Source organism: Schistocerca americana, chromosome 2 (genome assembly GCF_021461395.2).
Source record: "Schistocerca americana isolate TAMUIC-IGC-003095 chromosome 2, iqSchAmer2.1, whole genome shotgun sequence".
Lineage (NCBI taxonomy): Eukaryota > Metazoa > Arthropoda > Insecta > Orthoptera > Acrididae > Schistocerca > Schistocerca americana.
The window spans coordinates 308,459,984-308,487,419 of NC_060120.1; the positions used below are offsets into that span (position 1 = coordinate 308,459,984).

Consider the following 27,436-nt stretch of genomic DNA (forward strand, 5'->3'; position numbering starts at 1 on the left):
TATTGCCTCACGTGTTCCAGTGTTTCTACGGAATCCAAACTGATCTTCCCCGAGGTCGGCTTCTACTAGTTTTTCCATTCGTCTGTAAAGAATTCGTGTTAGTATTTTGCAGCTGTGACTTATTAAACTGATAGTTCGGTAATTTTCACATCTGTCAACACCTGCTTTCTTTGAGATTGGAATTATTATATTCTTCTTGAAGTCTGAGGGTATTTCGCCTGTTTCATGCATCTTGCTCACCAGATGGTAGAGTTTTGTCAGGACTGGCTCTCCCAAGACCGTCAGTAGTTCCAATGGAATATTGTCTACTCCGGGGGCCTTGTTTTGACTCAGGTCTTTCAGTGCTCTGTCAAACTCTTTACTTGTGTTAACTGTTACTGCGGAATCTTATTTACAACTTATCCGTGATGATTTGTTGGAGCTAATGGAAGATGTTGATTTGGAAACTAGGCAATGAATGTGGTTCCAACAGGACAGAGCAGCTCCCCATTATTCTAAAAATGTGCGGAACATTTTAAATTTATGGTACCCTGGTCGGTGGATAGGATGTGGTGGACCAATTCATTGGCCTTCACGTTCGCCAGACCTAACATCTCCTGGAAAGACAGCCCACAACACGAAATGATATGGAGCAATGCATTTGAAGAGTGTGTCCAACCATACCAGGGGATGTGCTGCTCAAAACTGTGGACAACTTTTGCAGACGATTGATGAAGCAAATGGGGATAATTTTGGACAATTTTTACATGGCTAATTCCATTAATTAAGCACCCCAAATTGTGAGAGGCAAGGGGACCCACACTAATGAAGCACCCCATGGGAACATCATTCTACTACGTCTATGTCATTGTTCCTGGGTAACACTAAAAGTAGGATACAGTACATTTTGTACAAAAAAAGCTTAATTTAGCACAACAAAAGAACTGATGCACATTTTTTATCGATTTGATGTGTCTTTCTCAGATAATTCTAAATAAATTGGAGTTTTTTTGCCAATTTTAGTTTCTCTCGATTTTAGCACCATCTGTCAATGGTTTTAAAAAATGTTTCAGACAAAACTTGATTACTTTTTTACGAAGAATCCGAATCTGCAATAAAAAATGGGGGTTTCCATTTAAGATTTAAAAGCTGCCTCCCACCCCACCCAAGGGTGCGGGGGCTGTTGGTCACGTGTAGTATCATTTGATGTCCCCCTTTGAGCTTACGAACTTGTCTTACCCACTATTTTTACCCGATGTATAGTTTCCGAGATAATCTCATCCGAAACTTCAGATGGACCACCCTGTATAATATGTCTGTTTTCACTTAATCTCTAATGACAAAATCTGACAGAGAGAATGATAAAATTAAACTGTTCATAAGAAATTCTGACATTGATGTACAATAGATTCATACTTTTGTGCACCAAATTTGTCTGTGGAATTTACGTAAATAATAGGAGTTAGTGTATCTGTGCATCTTAACACAATACCGCTGCGAAATAATATGTCAGGTTAACACAAAAGATGAAGTGAATATACTTAAATGACTAAGATATGGTATCTGGATAAGGTGTTCTGTGACCCAGTTTGGCCCTCCAGTTATTCTACACTGTACAAGTAAATAAACAAACATCGTGTAGCTCCCAGCCTAGTACAAAGCCTTTTTAATTGAGATCGCTTTCAAGCAGTTATCTCGCTTGGCCTCCCAGTGCTGAGCCTTCACATTGGTAGACGATGCTAAATGCAAGGTCACAGAAGCATTCAATATGGTAAAAAGTAAATGTACATTCAGGAAAACAGGATCAGCACAATGCATTTGCCCTGTAGACATAGGTACAGCCAACAAGGTTACCAATGAAAAGTATTGCATTGGAACTGAGTCCACCATAATACAGAATTTATTTGAAGACATTGCTGCTTACAGGAAATTGTTAATAGATCAAAAATTGTTTATGAGGAACTAACTAAACATATTTTAAAAACAAAGGTGATGTAACTTTACCGAACGAAAGTGCTGGCAGGTTGATAGACACACAAACAAACACAAACACACACACAAAATTCAAGCTTTCGCAACAAACTGTTGCCTCATCAGGAAAGAGGGAAGGAGAGGGAAAGACGAAAGGATGTGGTTTTTAGGGGAGAGGGTAAGGAGTCATTCCAATCCCGGGAGCGGAAAGACTTACCTTAGGGGGAAAAAAGGACGGGTATACGCTCCCACACACACACATATCCATCCACACATATACAGACACAAGCAGACATCTCAGAAGCAGACATATTTAAAGAGTTTGGGCAGAGATGTCAGTTGAGGCGGGAGTGAAGAGGCAAAGATGATGTTGAATGACAGGTGAGGTATGAGTGGCGGCAACTTGAAATTAGCGGAGATTGAGGCCTGGTGGGTAACGGGAAGAGAGAATATATTGAAGAGCAAGTTCCCATCTCCGGAGTTCGGATAGGTTGGTGTTGGTGGGAAGTATCCAGATAACCCGGACGGTGTAACACTGTGCCAAGATGTGCTGGCCGTGCACCAAGGCATGTTTAGCCACAGGGTGATCCTCATTACCAACAAACACTGTCTGCCTGTGTCCATTCATGCGAATGGACAGTTTGTTGCTGGTCATTCCCACATAGAATGCATCACAGTATGACCCATTCCACATCAAACGGTCCCTTCCCTACAGCCTAGGTCTTCGCGGCAAACGAATCTGCTCCAGTCCAGAATCCCTGAACCATTACACCCACAACCTGACAACAGCTTTCGCATCTCGCAACTACCCTCCCGACCTGGTACAGAAGCAAATAACCAGAGCCACCTCCTCATCCCCTCGAACCCAGAATCCCCCACAGAAGAACCACAAAAGTGCCCCACTTGTGACAGGATACTTTCCAGGACTGGATCAGACTCTGAATGTGGCTCTCCAGCAGGGATAAGACTTCCTCAAATCCTGCCCTGAAATGAGATCCATCCTTCATGAAATCCTCCCCACTCCACCAAGAGTGTCTTTCCGCCGTCCACCTAACCTTCGTAACCTCTTAGTTCATCCCTATGAAATCCCCAAACCACCTTCCCTACCCTCTGGCTCCTATCCCTGTAACTGCCCCCAGTGTAAAACCTGTCCCATGCACCCTCTCACCACCACTTACTCCAGTCCTGTAACCCGGAAGGTGTACATGATCAAAGGCAGAGCCACATGTGAAAGCACCCACGTGATTTACCAACTGACCTGCCTACACTGTGATGCATTCTATGTGGGAATGACCAGCAACAAACTGTCCATTTGCATGAATGGACACAGGTAGACAGTGTTTGTTGGTAATGAGGATCACCCTGTGGCTAAACATGCCTTGGTGCACGGCCAGCACATCTTGACACAGTGTTACACACATCTTGACACAGTGTTACACCGTCCTGGTTATCTGGATACTTCCCACCAACACCAACCTATCTGAACTCCGGAGATGGGAACTTGCTCTTCAATATATTCTCTCTTCCCGTTACCCACCAGGCTTCAATCTCCGCTAATTTCAAGTTGCCGCCACTCATACCTCACCTGTCATTCAACATCATCTTTGCCTCTTCACTCCCGCCTCAACTGACATCTCTGCCCAAACTCTTTGTCTTTAAATATGTCTGCTTGTGAGATGTCTGCTTGTGTCTGTATATGTGTGGATGGATATGTGTGTGTGTGCGAGTGTATACCCGTCCTTTTTTCCCCCTAAGGTAAGTCTTTTCGCTCCCGGGACTGGAATGACTCCTTACCCTCTCCCTTAAAACCCACATCCTTTCGTCTTTCCCTCTCCTTCCCTCTTTCCTGATGAGGCAACAGTTTGTTGCGAAAGCTTGAATTTTGTGTGTGTGTTTGTGTTTGTTTGTGTGTCTATCAACCTGCCAGCGCTTTCGTTCGGTAAGTCACATCACCTTTGTTTTTAGATATATTTTTCCCACGTGGAATGTTTCCCTCTATTATATAAACATATTTTAAAGATAATTCAGGACTACAATACCTTGTCAGAACTGGGCATTCCTCTGTAAAGTGTTGCTACCTTATACCATTCTCAAAACCAGCAAAGGAAAGCTGGAATTTTATAGTCTTGTCAGTGTTTAAATCTGTTAGACATAGTGCACAATCTAAGTTGGGGCAAAAAACTGGTCACAGCCTTTTCAAAGGACTTGACACAGCATTATCCTGTAGTAGTTTAGGAAAAGTGCAGAATTTCGAAACAGGAATGGCCAAATGGATTTTGACCCCTGCTCATTCTAAATGTATTTCCCATGACGTCTCTACTATAAATAGAGTGAGGAGTCAGTCACTTTTTTCAGCTTTAGTCACCCTTTATTTAAATGCTGTAAAATGTTTTTATCACTTTTTAAATTTTTGTTGCCTATTTCAGTGATTTTGGGTCTTTTAGGAAGAGAATAAATTATTTACTTTTGTCTTCAAGTTTCTGTTTTTACGAGGTTCATCTAGAAAGTAAGTTCTGAACACATCCAGGGATGGCACAAGTAGATGGATAGGAATGAGCATGTGGAGGAGTAGAGAGGAGGAGGAGATATGTGGGAATAATGCAATGCAGTTTGTCCTGTGTTGGCGGGGTTACTGCAGGGTGCGAGGACAAAATGGATGCTCTGGTATTGTCTCCCCCAAACTACAATATTCATGCAGTTATCTGATTTTTGCACACTCAGAACTGTAAGATTCATGCAGTTATCAGATTTTTCACACTCTTAGAAACAATCCCCAGCAGTGATCCATCACAAAAATTATGAGTGACAGTATCGTCAGACAATGGTGCACACAATTTGCTGAAGGATAAACCAGTATTTGTGAAGACCGTAGTGACTGACCACCCCATATGACGCCTGAATTGATGGAAAGTGTATAGCAAGCATTTTGCAGAACCAGCACTTCACTATTTGGTTTCCATAAAGTGTATGCTAGATGGGTGCAACAACTGACAGATGAACAAAAAAAATCAAATGTGTGGCCACACTGCTGACATTCCTGCAGCACACAGAGAAAAGTGATGAGTTTCTCAACCTCATTGTTACTGGGGATGAAACGTGGGTATCAAACCTCATTGTTACTGGGTATGAAACGTGGGTGTCACATGCCACACCAGAAGAAAAATAACAATCCATGTATTGGCAGCATAGTTGTTCACCTGTGAAGACCAAATTCAGACAGACAGTCTCAAAAAAGTCATATGCACTGTCTTCTGGGATTGACTTGGTGTCCTGTGTGAGTTTTTACCATGAGGGAGACCATAAATGCTGATCGGTATTGTCAGGCACTGAAAAATCTGAGGTCAAAGATCCAGAACAAAAGACATGGGATGTAGACAAGAGGCATGATGCTAGTGTATGACAATGCAAGACCCCATACAGACGATGTGTTGAAACAGGTTGGATGGGAGGCCTTCAACCGTCTGCCCTACAGCCCCAACCTTGTGCCAGGTGATTTTCATCTCTTGAAGCGTTTTCTGACAGGAAGATGTTTCCATGATGGCACTGAGTTGCAGACTGAAGTGACTTTATCGCCCTGGATATTGGCGGCAGATTCCTATGACATGGGCATTCAGTTGATGGTGAACTCTGAACGTTAAATGCGTCAACAATGGTGGTGTCTGCTGAGAAGTAGCAAGTGGATCTATGTAAATATTCCCATAAATATTTCTTACTTAGTGATGTTTTTGTTTTCTTCATTGGTCATCAGAACTTACATTTTGGATGCTCCTTGTATGTTCATTCATACAACTTTCTGGAATGCTCCAGTGATGAAAGTAGATAAAATCTAACCTTAGTTCCTTCTGAAATTTGAGACAGGTTGTTTCTTTTTCACTTTTTGAGCGTTTTTATATTTTGCACAACTGTTATTAGTGGCAAACTTCGTCTGTTACAACTGTTTCTATTTTTACTATTAATAAAATGTTGCAGGCGAATCTGTTCTAATTTCGCTTTAGTAACAAAACTGCTACATTGATACTATGTTCAATTTTGACAGTAAATTGAATGAAACAACAACTTTTCTGTTACTGGTAACTATTGAAAATAAATGTTTTGAGATGGGGAAATGAAAATTTCTTTGTGACTGGCTTGAGAAGGCAGACAGTTTGAAAAGTAAAGTCTCTGCATGGAGGAAAAACGTCAATGTCAGTTAACTATTTTGCAGTGTTTGTGCTTTATCAGTTAATTTTGAGACAAATGGTTTTCAGGTAATTTTTTAGCACTCACTTTCAATAAAACATAAGTGAAATTTTGAAATTAAATGTGGACAACATCAGTTACATGTAGAATTTTCGACCACACAACCATCAAGTTTGATATGTTTGCCAACAATACGGACCTTAAATACCAAGGATAGTTCTGATTTGAACAATGAAAACAGTAATTTCCATTTACACTATGGATTCATCAAAAGATATTTGTAAAATTTTTAAGGTGTTCCTTGATAGTGTTCCTGAACATTTTTCGCTTTCTTCTAAGAAACAGAGATACCTACTAACTGATGGACCGCCACCATATTTCTGGAAACATTGTTAGAACAAGCACGTTCATCATATTACACATTGAATTTTGAGGAAACTACCAATTTCGAGGGTTCATTAGTTTTTTAATTACCTTGTCGCTGGTCGTCAGCTCTGAACAGTCTGTGGACCCCCGACTAGTTGATAAACTCTTCTTCTTTCTGTCCAAGAATTCTGTTAATATCCAAAACCAGAACTCAACAGCTCTGATTTGTATGAAGGCTTTCATTATGCCTTTTATTACAAGCGCAATCTGAACTCAATCAGTTAGATACTTCTACCATGAACTAACTCCAAGCTTCTAAATCAAAACCCAAAAGTATATACATCAGCTTTTACATTATTAATCTTCTGGTCATTGGTATTCCATGATGGCATGTTTTATGCAGAGATTCTTTGCTGCCACCAATCTCTGTGCCCATCATGATGCATTCACCACTTTAACATTCATGGATTGGCACAAAGCTCATGCAGAAGATCTCAGAAAATAACAAAACACACAAAACAGGACCTGCTCATTAACAAATCTTCCAATGAAATAATTAAACCTTTAACCTCTGTACAATGTTTGTAGGTGAACAAATGAACTGATCTTCTGCTAACAGTGCTTTTCATTTATATTCAAAATTGGAACTTAATTTCCCCCTCAATGAACAAAATGATTTATTTCAGAAACTTTGGCCACAAAACATTTGGGAAATCTTGTACCCTCATACCTGTCACCCCCTTGTAAATGAACAAGCATTTGACTACTAATCAGTTTCCACCCATAATAATCCAATGTGAAAATAACTTAAGTTAATTGTAAGCTATAAACTGCACTCTGGCCAGTGTCTCTTTCTGTTTCCATTTTAGACTAATCACAAGTCTGTATGCAGCATATATAAAATCATGTATAACCATAAGTGGTTTTACTGTTGTCTAGAATCGCTAAATGAACCAGATAAATCATCAATGCAACTATTAGAAATATATAATCGTCGTTGTCTATGTACTGCAGTAGTTCCAAGCTATCAGAAAACAAGTTACCACATTTGGTCTTGAAAGTTTCACTAATACTATTCCCCTCAAAATGTATTCAGATTAAAATTATCTGCACATGGAAAAAATACAAATCATACTGCAGAATTAGAGCAACCCCCTATAAATTACAAAATTCTACAACCTTGAAAGTTACACAAAGATTTATCTTCCCTGATGACCCATCAGTAGGTATAGGTTAATACTCTAGATTATCTGGTACTTTACGATAAGACCTTCATAGAAAGGTCAAAGTTTTATCCATTGTCATTGCTCACAATTCCCATGACTGCTCTGGTATTCCTTGTTACCAAGATCTTTACTATCAGCTTCTACATCAACCTCACTATCCATGCCTTAAGTGGTCTTCATGCTACGACAATTTCAGTCATATTCAACAACCAAGGACAGTCTCTCTTCCAAGTGGTGCAGTCTCCAAGTACACTTCAACTTATACCCAATCACGACTTTTTGGATACGCCAACCGTTTTAAACCAAACTTTAAAATAAACTCAATTAGTTCACTTTCCAACAGAACATAACATTTGAAAGTTGCATACAAAGACCCACAGAGGCACCTTTAATACCTTAAGCTTAGACAACAAGCCACCCCTTTCCTGGGGCCTCCTTCCAGAACCTACTCCTTCATAGCTCTATAACAGTGCGGTATTACAGATTGTCTCTTCCCTACATCTGTCTTTTCTCTTATATTTCCTAGGTGCACAACATAAGAATATTTATGACTTTTTACACTTTTCTGACTCAGCTGAGTAATTAATATATCCTTCCATAATTAACAAATTTCTCAGATTTTGCAACATACTAATTATACTAGACCATTTTGAAACAAAAAATGTTTCAAATGGCTCTGAGCACTATGCGACTTAACTTCTGAGGTCATCAGTCGCCTAGAACTTAGAACTAATTAAACCAAATTAACCTAAGGACATCACACACATCCATGCCCAAGGCAGGATTCGAACCTGCGACCGTAGCAGTCGCTCGGCTCCAGACTGTAGCGCCCAGAACAGGCATTTTGAAACATATGAGGATTATTATTACTCTTCTTTTAGTCAATAATGAAGGCTCTTAAGTCTTGCAACACTGTACGTGCCTTTATCCTTTCCTGTCTCGAGTCAGCTGAAATGGCTGCTTTTTGGTGCGGCATCTTAGTTGTTAAGAATGGTCCCTCATATAAAGGGTGAAATATACCTAAAATTTTTACACTTTTCGGCTCTTTTTATGACTCGTAATGAAAACTAAATCCCTTACCTTATACTGTATGAGTGCATCTTTCTCCCATCTATTTTTTTCTTCTCTCAACCCCTCTTGTTAGAAAATTATTCACATTGTTACTCAGTAACCCCCATGCACCAGCATCTCCTTGGCCATTTGACCCACTTCAGGAGTGATTCTCCTTCTTTTAACTCTCCTACTGTTTCCAATGAGGATACCTTTCTAAGTGAATGTGGCAACTCATTTAATACCCTTGCAAATTTTGTCACCTTGTCTGTTGGTTTCTAATGTCTATCCATGCAGTAAGTCCGACAATGTCTGCCCACCTTACACATGACCTGCCCTGCTGTATTACTTTGGGGCTGAAATTTAGAAATTAAGATATGGTTCACACCTGCCCACACCAAAAATTCTTTATAAGATATGGTTCACGCCTTCTCACACCAAAAATTCTTTGAACAATTGGCCAGAAACTGTGTTCCATTATCCAACATCACGTTTCTTGATTTAGTCATATTTTTAAAGTGATCTCATAATTTCATTACAATATTATGAGATGTTGCCTTTCTTATTGGGTATAATTTTGCTAGTTTGGCTCAGCATTCCAATACCAAAAATATATACATCATTCCCCTCAGCCCCATCATTCCGCTCAGCCCCTAGGCAGAGGACCATAAAAGTCCATGGCCAATATATCCCACAAATTATGTGGAATGATGAGATACAACGTAGTGTGCACACACCAATAGTTTGTACTTCAATGTTCTGACACATCTCACAGGATCTCAGGATTTTTCTAACTAGATGATTCATATTCTTAAAGTAGTGAAATTTGTTCATGTGCATGACACACTTTTTTTGGGCTGAAATGAGCAAATCTGATATGTACTTACAAAGTCATTAAATGAATGCTATATTGTGGGATGAATAGTAACTATCTTTATGCATTGTTTTTCCTATGAAACAATATTCCTTTGTACAATTTCCAGTTGTAGTCATATCAGTATGGTTCCTGGGCAGGGCATCAATTCATAAATGTGGCTGTCTAGTTTTTGTTCATGCATTTACTTTCAGAAAATAAACAGCAAATTTTCATTTTTGTTTGATCGAAGACCTACAAGTAGTCAAGACAGAGCATCACATATTATGTTATCTTCTCCCTACATATATTTGATAGTATAGAGAAACTGCTGTAGAAAGAGAGCCCAGTGTGTTCGCCTACTGTGTTGAAGTTTTCTCTTTAACAGAAATGTCAATACACTATAGAATGCATGTATTACTGTCTCATGTCCCATTAGTAGGTATTTAAGTTTCTTGAATGCCCACACTACTGATAATGTTTCCTTTACTGTAATGCTACAATTTCATTCTTGTTGAATGAACATTCTACTAGTGAAAACTATTGGTTTTCCTTTCTAATGTGTGATCAGTCACATCACATATTCCTTCATGGCAGTTTATATCCCATCTCCATACAGTGTTCTGTTTTAATAACCTCATCAGATGTGGCGCATTAAGCACTGAGTTGACAAGGAGTTTTTTGTAGAGTCCCATCAGCCCAAATAATGACTTGAATTATTTTTTTTGTTAGTTGATTCTAGGCACAGTCTGATCATACCCGCCTGTGTAGTTCAAGCTTAATGCTCAAAGTATGTACAACATGTTCCAAGAACTTAACCTTGTTTCTCCCAAATTGCAATTTTGACAATTTAGTGGCGACATCCTGGAATCTTAATCTTATGAAAAATTTATCCAATGTTTGCATGTGTTCTTCCTATGTGGTGGATGTTACTACGATGTCATCAACATACAACAACAATTTACTTCATAGCTCAATGCCGATTGCTTTATCCATATGGTAGCATTTGGAATTGGTACAACCTCCCTTCAAACAGGAATGCCGTATACTTCGTGAATCTTCATGTAAGGCAATCTGCCAATAACTGGGTACCAGGTCCATTGTGCTGATTTACTTTAATCCTTCAAACTTTGCTAGCAGTTTCTCTATTATAGGTGGCTATACCTTTCTGGCTCCATTATTCTACTTACAGTTTGTGTATCCAACACTATACGTACATTCCATCTGGTGCAACTACTAATGGATTGTTGTAACAACTATTGGACATTTCTAATATGTTTCATTGTAACATTCTTTCAATTTCTTTATGTACTAATGGCTGAGTCAATACTGTATGGAGGAGGTCTAACATAAAATGGGCAGTGTGGTTTAATCTTCAACCTACAAAAAAAGTCTTTAATAGTGCCTGAGCATGTAGAAAATACTTTTATATGTCTACATAATAAAGAAATATATCCATCTCGTCATGAATGCTTAGATTCTTTGATTTGTTAACGCTATCAATTGTAACTGTTTCATTGATTTGTTCCATGTCTACAACCAATTGTTGCCTGTCATCCTGGTCTAGAGCAGTTTCTGTCACTAAAGTGACTCCTAATCTGGCTGTGTTGATTTGCTCAAAATGTACGACAGCTAAATCCTCTTGTTGTCCATATGTGAATGTCACTGTTCTATTTTGGAAGATTAACAATACACTATTGTTTGACAATCAGCCTATGCCTAAAAGATAGATACCTTTAAACCATCCACAACAAGCATCACATGTTCAAATGTGTTTAATGTAAACATAACAATTAATTTTGCATTTACCGGTTTGTGTGTCATGTCTGTTGCCCTGTTATCTTCATTCCTGTGACTGGTAACTGAGGGAAAGCACCCAACAAATTATTTCACTGTAAGAAATAGTAACCTACCACTGTTATGTCACTACCAGAATTTAAAAGTAACTTCTACACTTAGTTTACTTACAGTGCATGTTTATTTTGGTGTCATATATTATTTTGTTTCTGTGTTATCTATCTGTAGTAAGACATCTATTATAAATGAACAGATCTTTTCTAATAACACATGTTCATTTATATTCAAAGTTGGCATAGGTTTCTCCTTCAATCGATGAAATTATTTTGGCCACAAAATGTCTGGGAAATCTCATACTCTCAAACAATGTTGAAGATAAAAAAAACTATTACAAACAAGCATTACATTTTGGTAGAGAATAAGCATTGCATGACAACGTGTCACCTACGAACTTTCTTTATTGGCAAAGCGTATGATGAAATGTTACATCAAAAATTATGTGAAACTCTTTCCGAAGCTATACTGTCCCTAAAGAAATGCTTTATGCTAGGCTCAGATAGACATAATGCCAATAAAATGTTTTTAGGCTTTTAGAAAGTGATGCCCAGAAGACCCGATGCAAACAACTTACAAACACTGGAACTTGCAACATTCATACAATGCATTATGCATGTGTAAAGGCTTTAAGTGTTCAGGTGAAGAAGCATACTAATATGTGATCAATATTTACCATTGTCTTGATGGTTGGCGTGTTCATTGTGAGAAACTGAAAGGAATTCAGTGTAAGCTTAATATTCCACATCACAAGCTTTTGAGGCATACAGGCACAAGATGGCTTACTTTAAGATCTTAAACCAACAGGATTTTGAAACAGTGGTATGGTATTCAGTTTCTTAAGCATGTACCTATAAAAAATAATTCAGTTTCTGTTCGGTCCTAATCCTATAAGGGCAGACAAATGGAAATGAGACAGAAAGCCAAAAGTAAGTACACTGTTAATTATTTCAAAAGTAATTGCCATAACTATTAATACATTTATTCCACTGTAAGAGAAGATGGTCAATGCCTTCATTGAAAAATGTTTGCGGTTGCCCGCTATGACGCTGTTTACCTTTGTTAGTTTATATTTCATTGACACAATAAACAAACCACACAGTGGTGTAATACCATGTATTTATAAGTCCAAAAGTAAAAGTGTCACAATAAAGTAGATGAAATTGACTTATCTTTTTATTGGCTTCAGTGTCCAGTGGAAGTATGGTGCAATCCTCTGTGATAGGTCCAGGGTTGTTGAATAAGTCTGCTTGGAGTCTCAATTTTTTCTATTAAACCAGAGGTTCCCAAACTTTTGTTTGTCACGCCCCCCTTCGGCCAAAAAGAAAACTTCCGTGCCTCCCCCCTCCCAAAAAAATATAGAGATTTTTATTAATTATCAAGAAACTATTGAAAAATTTGTGATGGTGACGTCATGTAACATGGTGGGCTGTTAATGTATCGAGTCGCAGTTATTACGTCATCAGTCTAGTCTAGTGATTATAAGCCACTCCTAAAGCAAAGAAAGTCCTGGTAAACAAGGAAAAAGAGTTGCGACCTTTGCGGATTAGTGGATGCGGGCCATTATTTTAAGTTGAGTGTAGCTTATTACTTTCACTCATTATCAAAAATAGTCACTCAGTCACGGTGCTAACGAACATCACTAATTTGTATGCCTATAGCGCTCCCCATTGTCATTGCGCATAGGTTGGCATTTATGTCAGCGACGACAGTTACCGAACAGTGACAAAGGCCCAATTCCCAGAACCAGACAAAAAATAAAAAAAATAAGTTTCACGAAATAATTTTGCAGACCACTCAGACCTTTAAAAAATATGAATAAAACAACTTCCTTACCTTGATTACATTCCCTTGCTGCACACCATTTCTTCACCAGTATACGATTTTAGGACTACTCTTCGCTTGCCATATCTAGGATAAACTTTCGCTGTGTCTTCATCCAGAAGAAATATTATTATTAGTTGCAATGACATACCACACATAACATCAGAATCCATAAGGATCACATGCAGTATTTATATTTAAATCAGATTCACTATGTTTATTTTATATTGTTTCTTCAAAATAGTTTTTTGTAATTTTACAGTATTACCTACATGTAAGGATAGTTAGGAGGAAAATAACAAGTTCTCTTATAATGTAACGTATTTATTATAAAAATATTATTTCCACTCACATATGGCAAGAAACAAACAAATAAACCAATGTGAAGGATCAACTTCCATATTTTTTACAAGATTTTGAATTTTTGGCTGAATAGAAGAAACTGCGCAACGTAAATCATTGGCAATACTGAGTTTGCTATTAAGCTTATTTTTTATCGCCACTACCGCTGAAAATGCTCTTTCGCACAAATAAGTAAATACAGTTTCAGTGCTTGTTCTGCTGTGCTGGGATACACTGTGAGATATTTCACCCAAAATAAAGGCTTATCCATCTTCTCAAAGTCATACTTCGCTGCAGAATCATTTTTAATTTCTAAGACTTCCTCTTGTAGTCTGTCTGGCAACACACCCATGTCAACGTGAAATGGATCCGTCGCTAACCTATAATAAATTTTATCATCACAACTGTTACAGAAGTATTGTTCGAATTCATCAATGACGTGCTGTAAATGGTTCGATATTTTACTCTTAGTATCAGTATCCTTAAAATCGTTTTGAAATCGGGCTTCTTCCAGGATTCCAAATAATCTGGGAAAGCAGGAATAAGTGCAGGCTAAAATTTTACGTTTCCATAGTTGCAACTTATCAGTAAATACTTTGATGGCATCCAGATGAAAAATTATGTTTGACTCTCCACCTTGTAATTTCAAATTGAATGTGTTTAAAGATTCGAAAATATATGACAGATCAGCCAATGCAACATGAACACCGGGCTTTCTAAATTCCATATACAATTCAGTTTGTTTGTTATTTTCCAAAAACTGCATCACTTGTCTCGAAGTTCAAATAATCTTCCTAGCATATTTCCTTTTGAGAGCCAGCGTACTTCTGTATGAAATAAGTGTTTTATACTCTGCTCTCAAGTCTTCACAAAGAGCTGCAAATAACCTGGAATTTAACGTACTCTTTTTAATATGATTCACAATTTTGATGCACAGTTTCAAGACATCATTGAGTTCCTTTGGAAGTGTCTTAGCTGCCAATGCTTGACGGTGTATTACACAGTGGATAGCAGTAACACTAGGGTTTTTTTTCTCTGACCGTCTGCACGAATCCTGAGCAACATCCAAGCATTGACAGGGCGCCACCTGTGCATATGCCTATCAGTTTCTGCCATGATAACTCATTTTTACAAAAGAATTCAGAGACGGCTGCCATTATATGAATTGCTTTTGAAGTTGACTTTAACTCCGTAGAAAACAGCAACTCTTCTTTAATTGCTTCATTTTCTATATAGCGAACGAAAGCTAGCAGTTGGCAACAATTCGCAATTTGCAACATCGGTACTCTCGTCTAATTGTATTGCGAAAAACTGCGATTGTTTGACGGCCGTAACTAATTGATTTTGTATGTTTTCACCCATATCATCAATTCGACTTTTCACAGTATTGTCAGAAAGCGGTATTTGTGAAAGTTTTTGTTTACTTTCTGACCCAAGAACAATATCAGCAACTTTCAACAAACAGGATTTAACTAGTGTCTCTCCGATAATGTGACTTTTCTTGGTCCTTGAAATAAGTAGCAATAACTCATACAAGGCTTCCAGTACCTTTTCTGATGTTTGAGCGAAGGATCCAGCAGTGTCCAACTTCATTCGTTTCAAATTATCACATTTTGCAGCAAAAAATTCCTTCAGCTTCTCTTTCAATGCACCATGCTTTGCCCACAAATGGCGTTCCAGACGAGGTGGTCTCGTGGAATCATTTCTCAATACCTCATAGCAAATAACACATTGCGGCAGGTCAACACCATATTTTTGTATAGAAGCAAAACCGTATTTGATGTAATCATCATTATATTTACGTTTTTTCACGACACTCATGGTGAAGTAAAAAGAAAACAAGAAGTTAACAGTGTAATTTCGCACTAACACTGATTTTACTGAGGCACAACTGTGAAAGATTCAATGTGATTTCAGCAAAATCCAATTCATCAGATGCGTCAACAACTGCAAGCAACCAACTGAAATAAAGGAAAGCTACTGTCGTCTGTTGGCACCTCGGATGACTGGCTGTGAGGAGTGGGGCAAAGAACGGGGAAGCACAGCCACAGCGCACGTAGTCAGTGCACAGTCTGTCTGCAACCTGTTGGCTGAGCAGGGCGGAAACAGCCCACAGGCACCCTAAGAATTTGCTAACTGTTCTGTGGTGCTGTTCTGAGCAGTGCAGCCTGGGGTTTTATGCGAAAATCGTTTTCGTGCCCCCTATCTTTCATTATTTATAAATGAAATGTTATAAGTTTTGAGATAACATCAATGAATTGGTTGTCAAATTTCACAGTAATTAAGTAAGGTCATGGATACACCTCATACATCGCTGGAAACTGTGCACAGTGCCAAGCAGTTATCTCTGTACTCGTGCCAAAAGAAGCCATTATTGCAGCAAAGAACGTACACTAATTTCAAACGAAATTATGCCGTATTTCAAAAAGGCAGAAGAAAAATAACTGTTTTGTCAGATAAGTAATCCGAATGAAAGAGCTGTAGTAAAAAAAAGCCTCGCTAATGGACTTCATTGTCTACCTAGCTGGGTTATGTTTCATTGTTAGCAGTCACGCCAATGTTTCCAGAACGGCGTGAAGTACCCTGCTCAGAACGAACACTTGTACTAGTTTCGCATTTATGTCGTGCACATTTTTCTGGTGACAAAGGGCGTAACCCTGGCGTACAAATTACGAACCTGCCAGTTCATTTGAAGCATATACAGTCTATTAAAGTCACTGTAATCGCATCACACGGGGATCCGCAGGTTGACAGGGTAATAAAACGGCATTTTTGCAGTTATGCAGTATAAGTGATTATTACACTGATGAACATAGCCTACTACAGCTAAAAGTTATAACATGATTATGTTCAGTTCATGTGTACAAATGTACGGAATAGTTAATACCTGACTTTTCTGTTTTCCAATTGTCAGAAGTAAGTTGTTTACAAATCTGATATATTAGAATTAACGCATACCGCCTTCATAATTTTGAGTCTCTGTGTGTGACATTCCAAGCGTGACATTCTAAACGTGATCTTCAAAAGCTGTATGTCCTAGGATAGGTTATTGAGATAGGATTGTGGGAAGTGGGACGCCAAACGATTGCATTTAGCATCATAATCTATCATTAATACCCGCACATTCATTTTTATTAAAATATCGATATTAAAAAGAAATATTAGGTTTATACTGCTAACTCCACCCGTGCCCCCCTTGCAACATCATCACGCCCCCCCAGTTTGGGAACCCATGTATTAAACCATGATGTTTGTTGTTCTCTCATTGTTACATAAAGTCATTTTCCATAACATCGCAGTTCAACATCAAAATTAACAGTTCGACATCAAAATTAATGTTTTGGAGAACTTTTTATGCTTCACTGTTGTTACACGTGTCCAAAGAACATCACAGGTGTAGCCGCTAAACTATTCGAGTTACAGCTGCTACAACTGGCATTGTTCAAACCATAATATAGAGCAACAGAATTTCTCGGTCTTTCTAGAACATTCTGTTGTTAAAATACATTTCACATAGTTTATTTAGTTAAAGATTTTTAAGACAGATTTATTTAGTTAAAGATTTTTAAGACAGATACGTAATGATAAAAGTTTGAACATTTGTAATAATTGAGTTTTCATATTTCCTGTTAAGATGTTACATCTATTTGCAACATATAAAAGATACGTTTTGAATGATATTAGGAATGACCATTAAAAATAACATAAATATTGTAGTTTGTTTCGAATTAGATTTTCCGATAAATTCGTGAAAACTAATTTTAACTACTTTCCAAAGTGCTTCTCTGCGTGGTTTAATCTATCAGTATGTAAATAAAATTTACAATCACAAAAATTTTGTGTTCAATATCTAACTAAGTTCGAAAGTATCCATAGAAAAGTTTATATAATTTGACAATGAAAACAAGTTCAAATATTTCTGGAATTAGAATGGTATCGTAAACTTCACGTATTTAGAAAAAGGTTCTGTTAGACCTTGTTCTGCTATAATACAGAAGCATGATTATACCCAAAAAAATGCACGTATTCATCCAAAGCAAATCTATGGCCATGAATTTCTTTCTTCAGGATGTCAAAAATATGGAAATCACATGGGGAGAGATCGGAACTGTATGGCCTGCTCAAATGTTGCCAAGGTTGTTTCATTAAGCTGCAGAAGTTCCACTGGAAAGCCTTTACATATCTGCCAAACAGTCCCAATTTTGTTCCCATGTGATTTCCATATTTCTGGAGCCCTCAAGAAATATGTTCTTGTCCACCAATTTGATTCGGATGAAGAGATGCACACTCAAGTAGAATCATAGTTCTATAGGCAACTGCTAATATCTTTCCCTGAAGGCTTTGACCATCTTGTGTCACAATGGGACAAATGTATTAACAATTATGGTATTTACTTTTGAAATAATAAACAGTTTACTTACGTTTTTCCTTGTATCTCATTTTCATTTGACTCCCCTTATGCGATGCCAATGTGAATGCTTAAAATAAAAACTTCAATGAAAGCAAAACTTCATTTCATAATTTCATCTTCAGGACTATTCAGTAAGTTCACACAAAGTTTTCAAAGCCAAACACCTTTGATGCACAAGTTGTATGCACAAGTAGGAAACATATTTCAAACCTTCAGAAAATCCAGGATGTAATGAAACAAGCTAAGCTGCAACCACTGTGCTGCATTCTACATGGGCATGACAACCAACAAGCATCCTGTTGACATGAATGGCCACTGACAAACTGTGGCCAAGAAACAATTGGACCACCCTGTCACTGAGCATCCCACCCAACACGACAGCCTTCATTTCAGTGACTGCTTCACAGCCTGTACTATCTGGATCGTTCCCACCGACACCAGATTTTATGTGTACTCTCCCTGCAATATATCCTACATTCTCGTAATCCCTCCTGGCCACAACCTTCATTAGTCATTGTTCTTACCCATCCAGTCCCTTCCCTGTTCCTATTCCGGCACTACACAGCCTTCTATTCCGCCAACGCACACAGTCTTTTTACTTCTCTCCTTTTCCGCTAAATCTGCCGTCTGTCCCCTCTGTCTAAGCTCCCAACTCCACCCAGCTGCCCCACTCTCCACCTCATCCCTGCACACTCCCAGCAGCACTTTACCATCCCTGACACCTACCCTGCTATCCTTCCCCTTCCCCATTTCAGCCTCCCCCTTACCCCCACCCAACTGCCTCTCCCGTAATGCCCTGCTGATCGCAATCTGGCTCTAGCTACCGAAGATTGTGGTCATATGTGTGTGAGTTGCAAAAATGAGAAAAATTTTACCTTTTAAGATAACGATCATAATTTCATAAAAAGGTTTTTCTCAGTTCTTAACCATTATAGTATATATTCAGCTTCTTACTAGAGCGTATATTGACAAAATAATATTTTCTGATATCTTGCAGCAATGGTGGCTGTTGTTTCTTTTTTTAACAATAGAAGTACACCTCCTTTGAAAATATGTCCTTCTGTAGCCCAGTCTACTATCAGAAAAAAAATCATTAGTAAAGTCGTGGAATACACAAGTTTATTAAAAAAAAAAATTGAACATTAACAAGCCAACGATGTTATTTACAATGCTGTGTTCTCACAGGCGAAAATGATAATTCAGGCTATTTACAACTTAGAGTTTCTCCATTGCGTCTGCCTCACAATGTTCCACCAAACAACTGAAATACAGTCTTGCTCCACCGAATAGACCCTCTTACAGTATTTTACTGGTAAATAAACAGAACAGTGTTATTGGAAAATGTCCCTTGAACCATCACAGAACGCAGTATTTAGATTTATGTCACACTCTGCATTACCCGTTATGAAGTGATACTATACCCTATACGAAGTAAAACTCCGAAAATCTGTAAGATACAAATACCAAATTAATATCACACAGTGACAATATTGTCTGCAGAAAGTGTTATGTGAATCTTAGTGTAAAGAAGATACTCAGAAAAAAATACAGAATTTTACAATTAGCATTTTCACTTAGAAATATGATAGTCACAATTGCCTTTCCAAACAAGTAATTTCTTCTGTATTGCAGCATCTCTAGGAGGAGGTGCCTGTCTTGTTGCTGTAACCTATGTTGGCTGTAATAAGGTTGCAGCAGTTATCCTTATGACCTTTGCAGTCACATTCATGGGTGCCATGTTTGATGGATACTTGGGAAACCATATAGATATTGCACCTCACTTTGCTGGTAAGTTAATTGTTTTGATTTTTCTTAACTGTAAATTGTTTAGTTTGTGGTGGTGGTGGCGGTGGTGATGATGATGAATTCAATAACATCGCAGAATATAACTTTTCATGTTTGTTGTGTTCCCTAAAAAATTTGACCAGGTTCAAGTAGGAAATGCGCACTGAGGGTTCTGTATGAACTTAATTACATCAGTATATAGTTTATCCGTTCCAGAAATCGAGAATCTCAACCATTTCTGCCTTTTATCAACATTGATACTGGCAAGATATCAGTTCCAAGGATTCCAAGATTTTCACAAATGTATAATGTACAAGTGAGATAAAGTCATGCAGGAGGCAGGCAACGATTATCATGATAATCAGCAACTCTCCATTCATGCTGACTGGGTGACTGGTAAAAGTCAAACATCAGGCAAAGAATGACATTACTACTCATATGACACATTTTGGAATTTATTCATCATCAGATATCCAGGTGCAATTACTGCACATAGATATGGCATTTCAAGTTGTATGTGAAACATTCACAAACTACTCTGTGAATGTTTGTTTCACATAAAATTTGAAATGCCATATCTATGTGCAGTAATTGCTCCTGGATGTCTGATGATGGATACATTCTGAAAAGTGTTGTATGAGCAATAGTCATCCCTTGCTTGATATTTGATTTTTATGGTTGTGACCCAGTCAGCCTGAATACAGAATTTCTGATTGTTTTAATTTCAATTTTGACATTGGATTGTATCAAACTATGTAACATAAATGGCTGTACCTTTTGATTGCATTGACTTATAAGTTAACGTTTATTATACCGCCAGTCAAGCATAGTCCTTAGTATGTGACATAAATTTCAGCTTGATACCTCTATCCATTCCTAAGAAAAAGCAGGTCTTAGCAGATAGATGAACAGTCAACCAGTCTGATAACAAATGACCAAAAGATTGTTTTTCATGTGATATAATTACAAATTTACAGTTTTCAGGTTTTTCCTTTGTTTGTACTGTGAAACTGTACACCTTGCCAAATTACATGATTCTAGGCCAACAGGAAGTACCCTATATGAGTGAATTAGCCAGTATTAAAATATGTGACATATATAGCTGTAGCTCCTGATTGCACTGATTTAGAAGCTTCAATGTTTTACGCTGCCAAGGGACCATAGACCTCAGTACATGACACAAATTTCAACTTGATATGTCTACCCATTCCCGAGAAAAAAGGAGTCTTAAGAGAAGGATTGACAGACGGATAACAGAACGATCCTATAAGGGTTTTGTTTTTACTGACTGAGGTACAGAAGCCTGAAAATCATCTTTTAACGTTAACAGGGGTAGCAGCAGTGAGTACCAGTTGTAATGTACCAGGTGGTGAGTGAGCGAACTGCTATAAGATCTTGTGGTATAAAGCGTTATTTTTTCCACACCTAGGGCAGCATATTTAACATTAAGATGCTAATTTAAAAGATGGTGATGCAGTTCTCTCAGGAACTTCATTTTAATGAATTGATGCATCATATTTTTTATCGCAATGTTAGACTATTAATTATAAAATTTAAATATATTTAAACAGTTCAGATTATATACATAATATTACATGTACTACCCTTGTAAGTCTAGAGGCTACAGGTGATGGCAAAAAAGAAAGTATACGGGGAAAGTTAATATGAAAGTGTGTGGGAAGAGTTGGATCTGATGGATGTGATGGTTGCTATGCACTTTTTTGCTTTCCATGTTTGTTATTTGAGAACGGTGATGTGTGGGGTACAGGGGGAGTGATCTAGGAAATATTAACACATTTATTCAAAACATAACAGACATCATAAGCATGTAAATCACGTACTTGCTCTTAGTGCATTAGGTAAAGCTAATACTGTAACAATTTTAAGCTGCACCAATCATGATGACATAGCAAAACACAGTGTCTTCATTTTTGTAATATTGTAGTACACATGTGAAATTTTGCATGAGCGGCCACTGGTCTTCAGCTCTACATTGTCCACATATGCATGCAGTTTATTAACTATTGAACAAAAAGGGTCCAGCTTATATACTTCCAGCACTAAAGATCCAATCCATCAATATCTTAAATACAGTAAGTACCCACTTAAGTCACCTCCCTCAATCTTGCTTGATCTACTTCCAGGAATAGCCAGGCTGTTCCTCCTCCTTTCTCATCCTATAGGTATGTTAGACTGGCATTGCAAGATTGCTAGATTGATTACATATTTTATCATTTAGGTTCCTAGCACGATGTTATTATTTTTATAATAAAGATATTAAAAAATCTTTTGTTCTTCATATTTAATGTATGACATTGAATTTGCAATGTGTACACTGCAAAACTGATCACTGATAATGGATAAAATAAACATAAAAAGAATTACTGAATCAGGTGATACGGAAAATTAGTGATTGAAGCTGGGAGCCTCTTTAATGATGCCTGAATTCAAAATATTTGACCACTGGGAGGCAGCAACATGTAAAAATCAAATAGGCAGCCGTTTCACTTTCATTGTTAGATGACATAAAATGGAATGATATCTCACATTACACATAATTAAATGAAATTCTGAAGGTGGCAGGGGTAAAATACAGGGAGCGAAAGGCTATTTACAAATTTGTACACAAACCAGATGGCAGTTATAAGAGCTGAAGGGCATGAAAGGGGAGCAGGGTTGGGAAGGGAGTGAGACAGGGTTGTAGCCTCTCCCTGATGTTATTCAATCTATATATTGAGCAAGCAGTAAAGGAAACAAAAGAAAAATTTGGAGTAGGTTTTAAAATGCATGGAGAAGAAATAAAAACTTTGAGGTACACCGATGATATTGTAATTCTGTCAGAGACAGCAACAGACTTGGAAGAGCAGTGGAACAGAATGCACAGTGTCTTGAAAGGAGGATATAAGATGAACATCAACAAAAGCAAAATGAGGATAATGGAATTTAGTCAAATTAAGTTGGGTGATGCTGAGGGAATTAGATTAGGAAATGAGACACTTAAAATAGTAAAAGAGTTTTGCTATTTGGGGAGCAAAATAACTGATGATGGTTGAAGTAGAGAGGATATAAAATGTAGACTGGCAATGGCAAGGAAAGCGTTTCTGAAGAAGAGAAATTTGTTAACATCGAGTATAGATTTAAGTGTCAGGAAGTCGTTTCTAAAAGTATTCGTATGGAGTGTAGCCGTGTATGGAAGTGAAACATGGACGATAAATAGTTTGGACAAGAAGAGAATAGAAGCTTTCGAAATGTGGTGCTACAGAAGAGAATAGAAGCTTTCGAAATGTGCTGCTACACAAGAATGCTGAAGATTGGATAGGTAGATCACGTAACTAATGAGGAGGTATTGAATAGAATTGGGGTGAAGAGGAGTTTGTGGCACAACTTGACTAGAAGAAGGGATTGGTCCGTAGGACATGTTCTGAGGTATCAAGGGATCACCAATTTAGTATTGGAGGGCAGCATGGAGAGTAAAAATCGTAGAGGGAGACCAAGAGATGAATGCACTAAGCAGATTGAGGATGTAGGTTGCAGTTGGTACTGGGAGATGAAGAAGCTTGCACAGGATAGAGTAGCATGTAGAGCTGCATCAAACCAGTCTCAGGAGTGAAGACCACAACAACAACAAATGGAATGATATCCCATATCAGATACTGTAATAGCTGAGGTGCAAAACTTAGACTTTCTGTGAAAATAAAAAAGAAGGCAAATGTCATGACCTGTTCCTAATCACAAGCTATCCAGGTTTATGAAATTACAGAGGGTTTGACAATATACTGTATCCCTTACTATGGGTAATTATTTGTGGGTATAAATTTAATATTTACGTGATGGCTTTATGTGCAGGTGAGTCAATAAGTCACAAAACGTGACACTCTGAAAACATACTGCACCTATAAATTTAAAAAAACCATCAAACAATGGAAAATCCAGGATGGAATGTAACAATATTATGTGACCATATAGCAGAGATGCTGAGTCGCAGATAGGCACAACAAGAAGATTTTCACACTTAAAGCTTTTGGCTAATGACCTTTGTCAACAGTACACACACATACACACACACACACACACACACACACACACACACACACACACACAATAGAGAGAAATAAATTTATTTCTCTCCTTTTCTGCTACTTCCCCCCCCCCCCCCCCCCCCCTCCTCCCCACCTCTCCCCTGCCTGCAACACTTCAGTGTCCGCCATCCTCAACAGTTGCTGTTTTAACATTGTGCCTCACAGTGCATTCATAATTTAGTCTGGGCACTAATGACCACTGTAGTTGTGCGCCCCCCCCCCCCAAAAGAAACACATACTGTCCCTCCCCCTCCTCACCCCAGCCTCCTCCTTTCCCCCAACCAGTTGCTACTCCTATCATGCACTGGTGCTGCTGCTCGCACTGTGGTTTCAGTTGCCTGAGACTGCAGTCATGTGTGTGAGTTGTGTTTGCGTGAGAGAGAGAGAGAGAGAGAGAGAGAGAGAGAGAGAGAGAGAGAGAGAGAGAGAGTGTGTGTGTGTGTGTGTGTGTGTGTGTGTGTATTGTTGACAAAGGCCATTAGCCGAAAGCTTGAAGTGTGAAAATCATTTTGTTGTGTCTATATGTGACTCAACATCTCTGCTATATGGTGAGTAGCATCTTTCCTTCTCCTAATATTGTTTCAAAAATCATCCTATCATTTGACAAGGCCTTCAGAGTCTGCAGCAAAGAATTATTCTTGCCTCCAACAAGTGACCACTCATACTACAGCCATGTTATCTTTAGTGTTGCCCACCCAGTTGGTAGCCAGTGGAGACTAATTTGGGGCTGTATGGTGGATTTCCAAGTATTTCCAGTTATCCATTTGAAATACTCTCTGTGCTGGCCCTGCTTGCGAGGGCATGCATTTTCATCCAGAAGAATGATGCCTTGTCAAGAATCCAGGTAGTTTTTAGAATACAGCCTATTGCAGTTCCCACAGAGGTGCTATACTCAGATGCAGAATTAACAGTTCCATCATGAGTGGATGTACTAGCTGAACTACCAACCATCATGTAACACAGATATGAAAGGTACCTTAAGTACTATCATCTCCTCCTCTAAAAAGGACAGCACCTATCAGTACTTGAAAGTTTGACTGTGTGTGCAGCAAGTCAGTGGCAGGCCCAGGGATTCTGTACAGGGAGAATTCTAGGTACCATACTTATCCCCCTTACCGTCAGGGCTGAAGTGCTGCCTCCAGCTAAAACTGAAACTGAGCCAGTGTGATCACTTCATCTGTAGGTAAGCCTGCTGTGATCCATGTATGGGGGAGGGGGGGGGGGGTAGCAAATTCAAAAGGGTGGGGGGTTCTGTTAATCATCAGCAGTTCAAACATATGGTGAGCCTGGCTGTTGCGGCAACCTCTAAGAGAGCACGGTGCAACCAGCTGGTGATTGTGACACATGTTGTAATGAAAGATGCCTCTTATTTGAGCTCTGAGGTGATACTCAGATCATTCCAGCACGTGGCAGAGAAAGTTGAGAAGACAATCTGTGCTTATGAGATTTTAATGAAGTTCACTGTCTACAGCATTGTCCCAAGAGCTGATTGTGTCTCCCTAGTTCTAAGCTGAGTAGAAGTTTTCAGACAAGACCTTTGAAGGTTCTCTGATGAGCTAGTTATTGATTTTCTTGGCTCGTGCCACAGGGTCAAGAACTTTAGGGTCCCACTAAAAGGGCTAGGAGTGCTTTACACATCAAAGATACAGGCACATTAGGGTAGCATTATGGTGTGCACAATGAGATTTTTTAGACTAGGCAACACTCCTCCACCTCCAAGACCCTGAAGTGTTAGCACAAGACCCAATTAAATTACCCTCACAGAAGAGACAATTCAGTGGTCAACTGCTGAAGTATTTGTAACAAAAAGTTCTGGAATTAAAAGTGCCCCTAAAAAGCAGTGGAGCTCTCATAACACCAGATAAAAAAGCTGGCTAAAACAAAATTGATAGCAGTGAGGTTTTTGGAATAATTCTAAATGGATATCAAAAGGTTTGGTTAATGAGAAATGGATTTGTTGTATTTCTTGCAGTAGGCAAGAAACATGAATCTGTTGGGATAGAAACTGAAGCTACATGCAAGACTGAATGGTCAGAACACAGCATCAAGGTTGGCATAATCTTTTATTCGGGTCTCTGTATCAACCCAAAAATATTAATGGCAACAAATGCACCTGCCTTCTTTGAGAACGTCCACATTGAAACTAGTATCAGTGACCATGAGGCAATTGTAACAATGATTTTGACAGTACAAATGGCAATAAAACAAGCAGAAAAAATCACTTATCCAGTATAGTAGGTAAAGAGGCAGTGGTGTCACATCTCAAGGAAAAGCTAAAAACCTTTTTTGCTAGGCATGAATATGTAGAAGAGCTGTGGCTCAGGTTTAGAAAAATAGTTGACCAACCACTGAACATAAATGTATCTAGTCGAGCAGATCATGATGGGAGGTCCCTTCATGGTGTACAGAGCATAGGGCTATAGACAGATGCTCAGTGAAACACTTTTGATTCTCAGATATGTTGTGAAAAATCCAAGTTTTAGACCTGCTCCCCCTTTGCATTATCTCCCACCTTGAAACAACCACTAAGAAATGGCACTGTTTTCAGTTTTTCCTCAGTCACTCACTTCCAGTACACTTTAGGCAAAAATACGCTATTATTAGTTTTAAAAACTGTTAAATTTCTTGCATGTTTCATATACATGCATGTTGGAAAATACATAAAGCTGATGAGGTACAAGGCTGTGAAAATCTGCAAAAATGTCAAGAAATCTCAAAAAGTTAGTGGTTTTGCCTTAATATGTTTTTTTTTACTGCAGATTTGTGCACAATGCATAATAACAAGTGTTGTAGGAGATTTAATTTCCTTCAAGATTCATGCAAAATATTTTTAATTACTCCCTATACACACTGAGAAATGTTGCATTAAGAATTTTAGTGAAAGTGGGCGAGGAACGTTACCATCTTCAGTCAAAAATAGTATTTCTGAATGTAATATCACCTTGAAGACATTTTGTATGCAACATATACACCTAGTAAATGAGATTCATGTAATTTCTGGGGAATAAGTATTTTTTTAAAAGAAAAACACAAACTCTTAACACAAAAAGTCGTGAGATACCTCCTAATATTGCACTGGACCTCCTTTTGCACAGCATAGTGCAACAACTTGACATGGCATGGACTCAACATGTTGGAAGCCCCTGCAACATGCTGCCTCTGTAGCCACCCACAGGTGCGAATATGTCACCAGTGCAGGATTTTGTGCACGAACTGATCTCTCAGTTACGTTCCATAAATGTTCAATGAGCTTCATGTTGGGCGATCTGGGTGGCCAAATCATTTGCTCGAATGTCCAGAATGTTCTTCAAACTGATCACCATGAACAGTTGTGGCCCAGTGATATGGCACATTGTCATCTGCAAAAATTCTATCGTTATTTGGGAACATGAAGTCCATGAATGGCTGCAAATGGTCTCCACATAGCCGAACATAACCATTCCCAGTCAATGATCCATGTAAACACAGTGCACACCATTATGGAGCTTCCACCAGCTTGCACAGTGCCTTGTTGGCAACT

General features: G+C 38.4%; 1 protein-coding gene across 2 annotated transcripts in view; it reads left to right on the forward strand.

Annotated features, from left to right (window-relative positions):
• The window catches only part of LOC124594694 (sialin), a 302,311-nt gene that overhangs the window by 240,204 nt on the left and 34,671 nt on the right, over nt 1-27,436 (forward strand). For both annotated transcript variants that reach the window (XM_047133061.1, XM_047133060.1), the window contains one exon: nt 19,685-19,840. In XM_047133061.1, the coding sequence (XP_046989017.1) occupies nt 19,685-19,840 (156 nt within the window). The remainder of the gene's footprint in view (nt 1-19,684; nt 19,841-27,436) is intronic.